At 39.5% G+C, this 12,804-nt stretch overlaps 1 protein-coding gene across 1 annotated transcript; it reads right to left on the bottom strand.

The window, feature by feature from the left end:
* Positions 1 to 1,789: 1,789 nt before the first annotated feature.
* Positions 1,790 to 12,709, bottom strand: GLE1 (GLE1, RNA export mediator). Its single transcript, XM_009287000.1, has 16 exons — positions 12,530 to 12,709; positions 12,130 to 12,354; positions 10,962 to 11,087; positions 10,614 to 10,762; positions 10,231 to 10,291; positions 9,694 to 9,948; positions 8,693 to 8,921; positions 7,979 to 8,094; positions 7,720 to 7,789; positions 7,229 to 7,371; positions 6,171 to 6,361; positions 5,562 to 5,691; positions 5,119 to 5,223; positions 3,829 to 3,911; positions 3,593 to 3,656; positions 1,790 to 2,908 (listed from the first exon to the last, which is right to left on the bottom strand). Exons 1-16 carry the CDS (start codon positions 12,707 to 12,709, stop codon positions 2,840 to 2,842), a joined length of 2,196 nt encoding a protein of 731 aa, XP_009285275.1. The 3' UTR covers positions 1,790 to 2,839.
* Between the last annotated feature and the right edge of the window lie 95 nt (positions 12,710 to 12,804).

Here is a 12,804-nt window from a genome sequence, read left to right as displayed (position 1 = left end):
GTCCGCGCAGCATGGCGGCAGCTGGGCTTTCTGCCCCCTTCTCCTCAGCCAGGGTCAGTTTGGGCGCTTGAAGGCGGGAGCTGCTGTGGCTGCAGAGCGCAGAGGACGGGTGACAGGTTTTACAATTTAAACCGATAGGCCAGACTCAAAGCAGCAGCCTCATTATTTAGTTTTACATTATTAAAAATATGTACAGGTAAGGCTGTCTTTTTGAAGCAGCGTGTAGTGTCACACTCACAAAGACGCCTGGCAAGGACAGAGCATCAAAAGGCTGCAAATGCTTGTCAGGAAAAGTACATTTTTGAAAAGCCAATGCATAAATTCAAAAGAAAATGAGACTTTAAACTAGGTGTTTAAAATAGACATGGCAAAGAAATTCTACTGTAATTTTTTTTTTTTTTTTTTTTTAAGAGGCCTGGTAAGGCAGCAAGAACTTTATGGGATCAAAGTAGTGAGTGGGTTTGAGTGATTTTTGAGTTAATCACCCTCTCTTTTTTATAAAAGTACTTAAATGGAAAAAGCATACTTGCAGTGACATTGCATCGCAACCCGTGGGACTGCCTTGTCTCCAAGGAAGAGTATGACTCACGACAATTTTAATGCATCTCATCCTGAATGCACAGTATTTTCACATCTGAGATACTCTCCTTTGTCATATCTGACATGAATATGCATATAAAAATACCACAATTGCACTGCATCTTTGTAACACCAAATGGCTAACATTCAAAACTGCTAAAATGACAAAAACCAGAATTGCATAATACCAGTCAACCATCAGTTCAGGCAGTAGATGCAACCTTAAGCTACATCAAAAAATAAATATTGATTTTTTATGATTCTTTTGAAGTCCACTCATTATTCAATTAGAAATTCTTATTAATGTTTTTGAAATAGTCGATAAATATCTGGAAGTCCTTACTGAGGCAGAAAAGGATACGTTTGTTATTTATAAAAACATAGACCTACATTCCCCCCCCCCAAATGTTAGAAAACCCTAGTACCTATCAGCAAAAAAAGCTATTGTGTCCTGTATATACCGTCAAATCACTCCTTGTGTTTTGGCACAGGCAGACAATTGTTTCTAACAGACAGTACCAATTAATATCTTGGCAAAGTGAGTTTCCAACATAATTGTAGATACACAAGATGTAATTAAAACATCTCCACTCAGTATAAAAAAAAACCACAAACATTTTCAAGTATACTAATGAAAGTTGTATATTGCTTCAGTGTTATCTGGTAAAAGAATACTGAAAGGAGATTTCCAGCCTCCAAGAACAATCACCAGTAACACCAGTCTAAAGAATTCCAGAGTCAGTTTACAAAATGCATGCACCAAATGCAAATTTAATTTATTTACCAGTCAATTTTAAAGTCAAGGATAAAGGTTTTAAAGGCCTGAATTCTAAAGTACGTTACAACCTTTTCTGAGAAATCTCAAGAGCTGTACAAAAATCAAATTCAGATCCTCACATGGCCTCAACTCCACTGTCTTACAGCTTCAAATTATGATGCCTCTAGGAATAGCAAAAAACGATCTGGTAAAAATAATAATAGTTTTAACTTGCAACAGTATATTGCAAAAACAACGCACTACCTTCTAGAACTCAGAAGCAAATTTTCTCATCTTAGAGGCCACCAAAATAGTCCAAGGCCAGCGCACCATAAATCAGACAAATCTCCCATCACTGATCTCCCATACTATCTATCTCCTGTATTCACCAAGGAGCTGTAGATTTTCTTGACCATCCTTCTATAGAAAAAAAAACTGCATCAGCTTCAGATTAAAAAGAAAAAAATCAAACTTTAATACTAATTTTAACAGATTTCTAGAATGAACTATTCTCAGAATAATCCACCATTGGTACAAAAGTATTACAGTACTTGATACATAAAATACCACAGCATTGATAAGGAAGAAATCCATTTACACAAAAAGAGCCCTTATAAAATGCACCTTAGGTAACCCAAGCATACCATTTCCCCCTCAAACAATGGCAGAACATCAGCAAAAGTGCTAGAATGAATGCACCATTTTGCCACCTTTTTTTTCCCCCTCTAAATAGGAAAATGTATTGTTAGCTTCCATCCTTCTGATGGTTAACGGACACAGAAATTCTGTAGTTCCAGGAACTTTGCTCTTCCCCCATGAAGTTACTATTATCCACGCAAACCTTTTAAAACAGTGAGTTTTAACTCTCTTAAACAGAGAATACTGCCTCTTGGAGCGAAGTTACATTCAACAGAGGTAAGTGTCAACACTACTAGGCCACATGCCTTTACCAATCTCACTGTAGTTTTAAGATGTTGAGAAAAACAGGATGCAAGTACATCAGCATAATTAAAACTGAATTATAAAAGACAGACGCAATAAATACAAAAATAAAGTTCCAGCAGTAAGTTTCTGAGATTGATTACTCTGTTAAGACTTCATAAAGCTGTGAGGTATTTTCACTTTCATGGAGAGAACAGTACTGTGCAAATTTTCAGTCCAAGAATCTTTAATCTCTGAAGCCCGGAGGTCATCAGGATACTATATTTAAAACATCTTCCGCATGTTTAAACATATGAAGGAAAAGTCTTCAATTTTCCATAATTTACTATACAAAAACTTATAAAAATCCAAAGCAAAGAATAACTTCCAATTATTTGCAACAAATTAAACACAAGTTTGTTCTGCCCAACATAAATCTTGATAAATTAAACATTAACAGGTTGATGGAATATTTTCCCCTTATTCCTCTACATACAAAATGTATTTATTTTGCCTTTACATGTAAACAGGAAGCCAAGTCTGAAAGCACTGACATCCAGGGGGAAAGAAATACAAACTGATTTATGTTCTCCAAAAGGAAGACTGCAGAGTGCCCTTTGGTAATGGAATTTCCTTCTGCTGTAGACATTCCTAGTGGAGAGAGAAAGACAAAGAACAAAACAAAAAGAAATGTGTATCTTAATTTGCCATCTCTTCTCAGGAATTTTGATGGCTCTTACTGCACACGTTCAAAGCATTGCTAATAAAATGTACCAACATTAATTTTGAAATGAAAGTACAAACTCTGAAGCTATCATATTTTAATATCATAATCTAAGTCAACATTCACAAAACAATTTACATAATCAAGTATTTTACAGTTTTGCAAGCTTTCTTAAAAAAAAAAGCAGAATACAATGCTAAACAAATGCTACAGAGAGCAGTTCAAAGTGTCTGCTTCCTCATGTATCTAATCAGGACAACAGATAAAAATAAGCAAACCGCTAATAAAAAATAGCGGTTACAGAAATGACTCAGCAGAATCCTCCTCAACCTGTACATCTCCTCTCACTGAACTTCATATATAATCAAAATACATTTTCACTGAGAAAAAGTAGATGTGAGATAAGTGAGATGTTTGACATCATAAGTATCTTTAAGGTAATTCAGTAACTGAAAAGTTATAAAAGAGACAGGTTACATCATAGTGACGGGTCTGGACTATGAGGTATGCTGCAAGCAGCGCCAGCGTCATTATCAACATGATGCATGTATCAACCGAAGGGAAAAAACCCCAAACCCAGCACACTTGAAAACTGAAAAAAACTGCTTTACCTCCAAGAATTGCTTGAAACGCATTAAAGAGCCCATCTGTCCAGAGCTGGTAATTGCTTCAATTCTGCAGAAATAGCAGCATGTTTCAAAATCTACTTAGAAAGTTGGGTTTGATTTACAAGTGGGTGTGGGGGTGAATGGCAGAGATTGGAAAAGATGAACGAGTCATTGAAGAGCAAACACTCACGAAGTAAAAAACGAGGATTACTTCACATTCCTAACCACAGACAGCATACCTTGGGAAATAGTCTTCTCGGATAAGCAACATCATTTTCCAGAACTGAACCTGATACTGCTTCATGAGAGCGTTGCCACACACCTATGGTACAGAAATCCACAAAGACCAGGTTCCAGAGTAACATGACAACTTCAATGAATCTGTTCAATATCAACCACTTAATTATTTTACCCAGACATTTAAAGAAATGTACCTACACCTACAATAAAACGAGCAAATCCTCTAAATGCCATTACTGCTACCACAATCGCCTTTTTTTCTTGTTGACTGTGTGGTGGCCACTGATACCAGTCTCACGTTATTCTTCCTCTCGCTCCAGTCTCCCTCCAAAAATAACAGCCTTCCCTAATACCATATCATGGTCATTTCCCCACCTTGACTACTGCAGTGTGGATTCATCAGCTTTCTTCATACAGTCAGTTTACAGGACAAACATTCCTCAGACTTCGCCACTACTAACAGAATCCCCATGGTGTATTTCACTTTGTACTTTACTTTCTCATTTCTACTTTTAAAGTTCTTTAGAAGGCATTTGATAAGCATGGGAGCTGCTTGTGTTCAACAGTGTTTGTCTCCCCTGACTTCAGCCTTTAACTCTGGCTCTTATTTAGCATAGCCCTATATCCTACGAGATAGGATTAACGTACGTCAGGCTCTGTCCTTTTCAACCTAAAAACCCCATCCATAAAAAACTTTTATGAAGTAATTCAGCTGGAAAGGCCACAGGACCTCACTGCATTGTATGAACTGATGCCAAATGCTTAGCAGACCTTATTCTTACAGGACCATGCAACTATTTTTAAAATACCAGGAACCTTAAACGGCACCAAATACAACAACAGAAGTTGCATGTATAAAAACTTCCAGCTTTAAGTCATTCAGCTCCAAAGCTGTATATGCAAGAAGGTGTAAATATTCACATTCCTTTCTGAAGGAATAAGGACAAGTTAAAAAAAAAAAAAAAAAAAAAAAAAAAAAAAAAAAAAAAAAAAAAAAAAAAAAAAAAAAAAAAAAAAAAAAAAAAAAAAAAAAAAAAAAAAAAAAAAAAAAAAAAAAAAAAAAAAAAAAAAAAAAAAAAAAAAAAAAAAAAAAAAAAAAAAAAAAAAAAAAAAAAAAAAAAAAAAAAAAAAAAAAAAAAAAAAAAAAAAAAAAAAAAAAAAAAAAAAAAAAAAAAAAAAAAAAAAAAAGCTGTTAAAAATCACAGTGAACCTCACCTCAGCAATCCCTTCAGAAACTAAAACGTCACCAATTTCGATCTCTTTAAACATTAGTAATCCACATCACTTACCTCCAGAAAATCAAAAAGAAGTGTAGCTGTCACATCTGCCAGAGGCTCCATATTCAACATCTGAGCAAGCCAGCGCCATCCATAGTTCAGCCCATGAGGATGCGTCTATAAAGCAACAAAAAAGCTACCCACCACTTGTTTTACGACTTGCAAAATGCTATTATCAAAACAGGCAGTTTTCTGATTTACTTTCTTTATAAAGTTATTTTACAATAGCCTAACATAAAACTTGACTGTTATGAAAATACAAAGAAAGGAAGTAAGGTCTACACTACAAATTACTTTGCATTGCTTTGTTGATTATGGTTATGACCATCTCCCTTCAAATATATTATGAGCTGGTTTAAGTTCAGCACACCTTAACTACAAATCAAGTTTACAATACATTTAATAGACTCTTGGGATAGTAACAAGGTTCTAATTATAATGCCATACACGCATACCCCTTGTTTGTTTCCATAAGGCCACCGGAGTTGAATGATAGCAGCATAAAGGCGAATCATTCCTGACATCCGTTTAAGAAAATGATCTTGTTCTTCCATCTTAGAATCCTTAACTTGATATCCAAGCATCCTAAGTATGAGAAGACGTTCCAGTATTAGTACAGCAAAACACATTCACTTGAGTCCCTGCAGTTCTCAGCTTACTTTAAGTCAACTGTACTGAGAACAGGGATACGCCAAAACCATACAAGAATTATTGCAAAGGCCGATCATTATCCTCTGGATCGTATGTTCCACTGTTTTATACCCTGTAGAATATTTAGGTCCCGTACTGGATATTTCAGCTTGAATCAAGCTATAGTTATCAACTGTTCTTTGAGAAGGACAAGGAAGAAGAAGCAAAAGGACACTTCCAAAGCTGAAGGACACAGCGTCCTCCAGGGAAACAGGGTCAGGGGAGCTGCACACTTGTGAGTGAATCTCCAGAGTCTCTGCCAGCACATCACAGTGCCTACGTAATCAGAGATGGGGAAAAGTGGAGTTCACTCAGAAGAATACAACCTTCACCCTTGCAGGGTTCATGCTGGAGACGTCCAGTAATAACTTTACCTCTGATACTCTTCCATAGAAGTCCCTTCTTTCAATGCAGGGTAAAATGGCACAGAATAGGGGCACTTTTTGTGCAGATGAGCTAAAAAGAGCTCTCCAACTCGAGGGTGTATTTCCCAGATTCCTGAGGCCACCACAGCAATTGGGAAAGCTGCATCACGGTGAGAAGCTACTTCTTCTTCTCCTTGATTCTGGAGGGGAAAGGAAAGTCAGTCCCCACCCCTTCAAGCCATTTCTCAGACAAAAAAAATTCCTCTTTTTTGTGTAATTAGCCTCTACTAAAGGATCCTAATGTTTCCATGGCTATGTGGCCAATAGCTGAGAAAGCCTTATGTCCTCAGCTCCCACAGAGGATGACAATAAACTTTGGGTCAGGACAGAAAAAAAGGGGTTAGCAAATACAGGCTCAAAGTGCAAGGCTGCCCAGATATTCTCACTCCAAGCAATCATTTTCAGATGTTTACAAATCAGTCACAGTTTTACTCCATGGGCTAATTTTTGCATATATTTGTCACTGCAGGGACGAAAGAAAGTTTCAAACAGCCCAAATGTAGCAAATAAAGACTAGAAAAAAATACTGCCAACTTCAAAAAGCAACTTAAACAATGACACTTCATTTCTTGGGAGGTGTTAACTACACAGCAGGGACAGAAGTTTGCCTCTCGGGCCTTAGCTCCCCCCCCCCCCGTTCTACTAAGGTGTAAGGTTTTCAGCATATATGCAGTTTTGTGATAGATCATAAATCAAGAATCAACCCGTTTTCCACTAACACTGTACCTAACTGGTTCAGAATACGTTACATGTAAGGCTGGAATTTAAGATAGTTCTTCCTCCTAGAAGAGATAATAGGGGAGTGGAGGGAAAAAGAAACTAAGTTCTTGCACGTTGTTTTTTTAATCCAAAAAGCACTTTCTCTAATCAATATGAACATTAATACATGCAAGCCAAACACCTAGTAATTTTGCTCTTAGTAGTTGAAGACAAGAGGACAGGGTCCAAAAGAACTTCTTAAAGCACTAGCTACCTTTGCCACCCCAATAAAGAGAACATTTCCTCACCACAAATTTCTCCGCAAGTTTGTAATAAACAAAATCCAGACCCTGTGGATGCTGAGTCACTGATACAGTTCGCCCTCCACTCTGAACAGACTTTCCAGAGAGCAGGTTATTGATCTTGTCAAATATCTCTCTCAGCTGAGAGCCTGCAAATGTACAAGGAATGCACGGAGACAGAAAATTAGGAAACCGCAGACCAGTCTTAACCAGACCACATCAACTTCACAAAAACTAGACCTACATCCTGAAGGGTAAGGCATCTCAAACTGCACGTTTGCTACTTCTGATTAAAGAAACCGAATCGTGATGAAGCAAGATGCCTCCAAGGGAAGCAACAGCCATCAAAAAAAAGCAAGCACTGTGCTGCAAAGGCTTGGACTATATGCTTTCTGCTGTAGGGATAATTACAGAAACATTGGGCACGTTGTGTCCTACTAAAAATCTTTACAGCAAAAGGCATTTCAGTTGGATTGGGTTCTTGGCGTTTTCCTGACCTGCTATTCTAGAGATCTGGCTCACAGGGATCGTAGCTGCTTTCTGCAAGTCTGTTTTTATCTTCTTAACCTGCAGAACAAACAAACAAACTTTAAAAACCTTTACAGACCAGCAAACTACTATGATAGTTTGGATGAGCAGACTGTTAACAGAGGCTGCTAAGTTAGAATTTTTTTTTTTTTTTTAAATGAAAGCTGTCCTCTTTCCCCTAGAAATTAAGATCATCACTCTTCAGCAGTATTAATCATTTGTTCATACCTCATTGTTGTCTTTGCAGTTGCTGATTCCACTGAAAGAAGCAATGCACTGCTCAGCAGCATCTTGAAGCTGCTGGTACCACTGCATGGTACTTTCTTCTGCCTTAACTTGAAGTCCTGATATTAAAAAAAAAATAGCAGAAGACTAAGACCGACGCAAAACTCTAGAAAACCTTAAGAAAACTTTTTTTAAAAAATTGCAAGGAACTAACAGCTGCATGAGTGCTTTATTCCCAGAATTTAGTTTAGAAAGTTATGTTCATAAATGAACTACAAGTTTGCAAGCTATACAGGAGTCCTTCTTCAGCTTAGTAGATTATATACACAGGACATCTGGACTTAACTTACTCTCAAGAAGGAAGCCATTTCAGTGGTCTGTCCTTGTATGTTTGTCACATTTTGACCCATCTACACTCGCAAGAAGTCACAATGTTATTTTCTAATATTCCAATATATGGCATAGTGTCTAGGAAGAGCAGGTTTTCCTCCAGTTAATACAGTCAATTTATGCTGCATCAGTTTCATTTCAAAAGTTTGCTGCCCGCAGTCCTATACCCATTGTGCTAATTGCGCTAAAAGTAAAGGCTACGAGAAGGTATGTCGTCACAACAGTAAGATTCCAAAGTAGTATTTAGCCTAACAATAAAAGAGTGTGTAAAGAGGGAAAGGAAAGGAAAAAAAAAAAAAAGAAGGAAAAAAAAAAAGCCTAACCAACCTTCCTTCTGCTGCTTTCCACCTGACTGCTGTGCAGGGGCAGGAGTCTGAGCCTTCATCTGCTCTTTTTTCAGTAACTCTTTCTTCTTCTGTCTCTCTTCCTCTTCATCTTTCCTCCTTTTTTCTTCCACAGCTGCAGCGATTTCTTGCTGCATGCTGGATATCAACCCTCGCATCTCCTGCAGTGCTCGTTCAGTATTGGCCACATCTACTTGAGTAGGGAAACCTCTCTGTCAAGAAACAGAGGTAATAGAGCATCAATCTTTTGTTCCACTATCTGTAGACCAACAGCAAGAGCAAGGAGCCTTTGAAGCATTAGCCTTCAGGTAACCTGGGAGCCAACTACACATTTTATCCTCTTTGGTGAAAATACCTTTTTCTCCTTTATTTGTACGTAACATTGGTAAATAATGTGAGACTAGATCTCACAAGATCTTGGACAACAAAAATTAATAACACACTCTTGACAAGTATAAGGGAACACCAATGCAAAGCCTAGACAGCTTCCTCTGCAGAAAGCCAGCTGTGACAAGCTGAAACAGAGAATTAGCCTTATAGTGTTCTATTTTTCAAGGTTTGTATCCCACCTTTACGTAGAGAAAAAAAATTTCCAGGAAACCTAGTTACTGCAAAAAGGCTTACGAGTATAGGAGAATCATAATGTGTCCAGTATTTAACAATTTATGAACGACTCCGCTTCCATGGTTGTCTCAAAAAGGAACTTTACAGCATCAAGAGTTTACAGTATTTTAATATTGAATCTTTCTCCTGTAGAAATCCTCAGGCATTTTTATGAGCCATTTTCAGGAGAACAGCTAAAGTGCCATAGAAAAGAATTCTCCTTTTAAATTAGATGCTTTATAGGACAAATATCTAAAAACCATTTCTGTTTTTAACCACATCTTATTTAACAGCCTCATAACAAGCTGCCTTTGAAGACAACTACAGGAAGCTTTATGAAGGAATGACAAGCAAAGTTAAGAACAACTCTAGAACCTCTACCTCACTTGTGGTGCGGATGAGTCCCGACACCAGCCCACAGATCTGGTTGCCACGATTACTGTATGCAGAAAGATCGATTCTTGGCAAGTCTTTGTGTCTATAATTGGGATCAATCTGCTGGTTAAGCTGCAGCACTTCCTCCTGGATGGAATAAAGGCGACGCAATCTTTCCTGGCCTTCTTCCTTACGCAAACGCTCCAGCTCTTCTTGACGCTGCCTCTGCTGCTCTGCCTCGCGCAGTTTTAGGTTTAATACCTAGGGAGAAAAAGACACAAGAGACACAAAATACTTAAATAACTCCAGCTTTACAGGTCCTTCCTGGTCTGATGACTCCAGCTTTACAGGTCCTTCCTGATCCTACAACACATGTGCCTTTACTGCATTTCCACAACAATGCAGCAGGTGCCCAGGACAGCACCAGAAAATACGTTCTCACTCCAGGGGTGCCATGTAAATACAAATAAATCAACTGGTCTTTCCAGTTCCCACCGAGTAGTCACGGTCTCTTATGAAAGACAACTTTTACAAGTCTCAGACCTTTGCTCTGTGTCGGTGTTCTTCCTTCAACTTCTCTTGCTGTCCCTGAGCCTCCTTTGAGCTACAATATGCATAAAGACAGAAAAAACATATTCAAGACATGCACAAGACAAAATACAAACACACAGCAAGTTACTTTTGAAATAAGCCAAGCTAAAGGAACTTTAACTGTCACAAATACAGTCTTTTTCTAACCATTGAAACCTCAACAGCAGCCAGAGATCTACTCTGAAAGACAAACAATAACAGGATAGTTAATGTAAGAACAGCAGCAGGTGAGATTTTCAATCACAAGTGACTAGCATAGCATTGTCACGCACAAGAATTAATCCTCACTTTGATTAAATGCTGTAATATTTTAAGGATGCCAGAGCTAATCTCACCTCTTCTCCATTACTTCTTGCAAATCTTGGAACTCCTGATGCTGCTTTAGCTCCTTCAGTTCATCAAAGCGCTTCAGTTGTTCACTTGCCAGGTCATACACTGCCCTCACCATCTGCTCTTGCTGCTCCTGCCGTTGCCTTAGCCCCTCCTGCAGATTGCAGAGGTGCCAGAAGCACCACAATGCAGTAATCACCGGAATTTGGGCAGAAGAAAATACAAACTAAATTGCCCAAAGTGGGCCAACATTTAGGATAACTTACTGTCCTGCTACTTTTACCAGAGCATTGTTACATCTGGTTATGTAGCTCTCCTGTGATTCACATACACCCTCAACTTCTTTTTTTTACCTTTCCTTTCAGCCTGTGCATCTCTTCATACATCCGAATGCAGCCTTCAACTTCCGCAACTTTAGACGGCAGAACTGCTGGAAAGACTTCTTGATCCGTTTCCAGCAGACTGAGATCATCATTACCCTGCGTGGTCAGCATATAAGCAAAATCAGTGACTGAGTATAGTATCAGCAACTCACGGGGGAAACCAGGTAAATCAAGTCTTCTAAACTGCACATTATTTGTAGAGAAACAGACAAAGGAGTCAACCAACGCACAACTTTTTAGAGTAGTTATATACCCCGGTAGCGTAGCCTCACCATTTTGAGTATCCTCCAGGACGTATATGAGGTTGGCATAATTACTTTTCCCAATCACTAAAATTGGGAGCAGAGATACCAAGAGCCTACAGGACTTTCACGAAGGCTAATGTCACCTAGAAAGGCTAGACAGACTCCCCACGTTCTCTTAACATTCAGTGGAGATGTTACCCTGGAAGAAGTCAAGACAGTTTTGTACTTTGAATCATTCTTCGGACTCTCTCTTATAACTGTTATCAGATCTTGCTGCTTCATTAAGATGTTTTCCTCACAATATATTTCTTAAGTCTAAATGGGGCCAAGATGATGCAAAACTTTGCTGCTCGGTATCATTGTTATGTAGCGAAGTCGTCATTTAACGCATAGCAACAAACATTTGTTTTCTTTTCAGGTGCTTCATCAACTTCGTTACCTCCATAACTCAACCGCTCGTTGCCCAGCTTCCTACCCTTTTGCCTTGTAAAAGGGAGCCACAGCACACCTAAGCCATTCAAAGACTCCAGGGAACCCAAGGGGGTTACTCACGGACTCCTACACAGGCCTGACCCTGCTCTGTGACCTCGTCTCTCCAAACGGATGAGTCCCATGCTGATAATCCGTGTAACTGTACAGCTCCAACTAAATTTTCCTTAGTTACGGTGAAAAAGGGAGTTTGCTTTTGGCCTCCTATGAAACATTACTCTATGAAAATCTTGTTAATACCAATTTTATCATCACCTGTTTATCCTACAGAAACTTGCAACTAAGCACGTTTTTCCCCACAAATTAACAGAGCGCAAACCAACCTTTATCAGACAATTTATGGCAGCAAGTTAGCACGTTTTTTCTCACAGCTGCTCACATATGGATTATAAGCAGAGAGCTACCTTTGTTTCACTTGGCTCTGCAGACGAAAGTGGTGAAGAGCCCCGGCGGCTAGCAGGCGTGACCTTCTCCAGAGGAGATGACCGGTTTGCGAGGGGAGTGGATTCTTTAGGCGTTGAACTTCTAGAGGGTGTGATTTCTTGGGCTGATTGCCCAATCATTCTGTCTAGGACCCAGCCAGAATAAGGGGACAGCACAAGAGGAGACATGCATCCTTCCAAGAGATCCTGGAGAGAAAACATTTTCTGTAAACGTGAAACATACCAAGAAAGCAACGACATGTTAACAAACACACACTGAGAACATTTGCACGGGTCAGCAAGTGCTTCACCACCGCAGCTCGGTACCCCCTTTACCCATTTCTTCTGCTGTCTTTTCAACACGTTTTCCGGGCTCCCCTACTTTTGCAGGACAGCAGGACAGCCACGCTCGGACCCTCTCCTGTAACACCTCCTCCTCCTCCTCCTCCTCCTCCTCCGAAGGAGCCACGACCCGACCTGCTGGAAGGGGGGCAGAGGGGCCCAGCCGCTGACGCGCGAGGGGGAGCGGGCAGCAGAGATACCACAAGGGCGATTTATCCATTTCAAGCCCTAGGGGGGCTGTTAGCGAGGCAAGGAGTCGATGCACCACCGCGTGGGGCAGCGCTCGGAGGGACGAGTCACGGATTCCCCCCCCGT

The sequence above is a fragment of the Aptenodytes forsteri genome, unplaced genomic scaffold, assembly GCF_000699145.1.
Source record: "Aptenodytes forsteri isolate BGI_AS27 unplaced genomic scaffold, ASM69914v1 Scaffold136, whole genome shotgun sequence".
Taxonomy (NCBI): Eukaryota; Metazoa; Chordata; class Aves; order Sphenisciformes; family Spheniscidae; genus Aptenodytes; species Aptenodytes forsteri.
This window is presented reverse-complemented; position numbering and strand designations above follow the sequence as displayed.

What these genes read in the sequence shown, in the direction of transcription:
- GLE1 (XM_009287000.1), bottom strand. Translation starts at nt 12,709, where the DNA reads ATGGATAAATCGCCCTTGTGGTATCTCTGCTGCCCGCTCCCCCTCGCG. An exon ending in AACACCGACACAGAGCAAAG is followed by an intron (nt 9,949 to 10,230) that starts GTCTGAGACTTG and finishes TTTTCTCCCTAG; the next exon opens with GTATTAAACCTAAAACTGCG. An exon ending in CTTATGGAAACAAACAAGGG is followed by an intron (nt 5,224 to 5,561) that starts GTATGCGTGTAT and finishes GTTGCTTTATAG; the next exon opens with ACGCATCCTCATGGGCTGAA.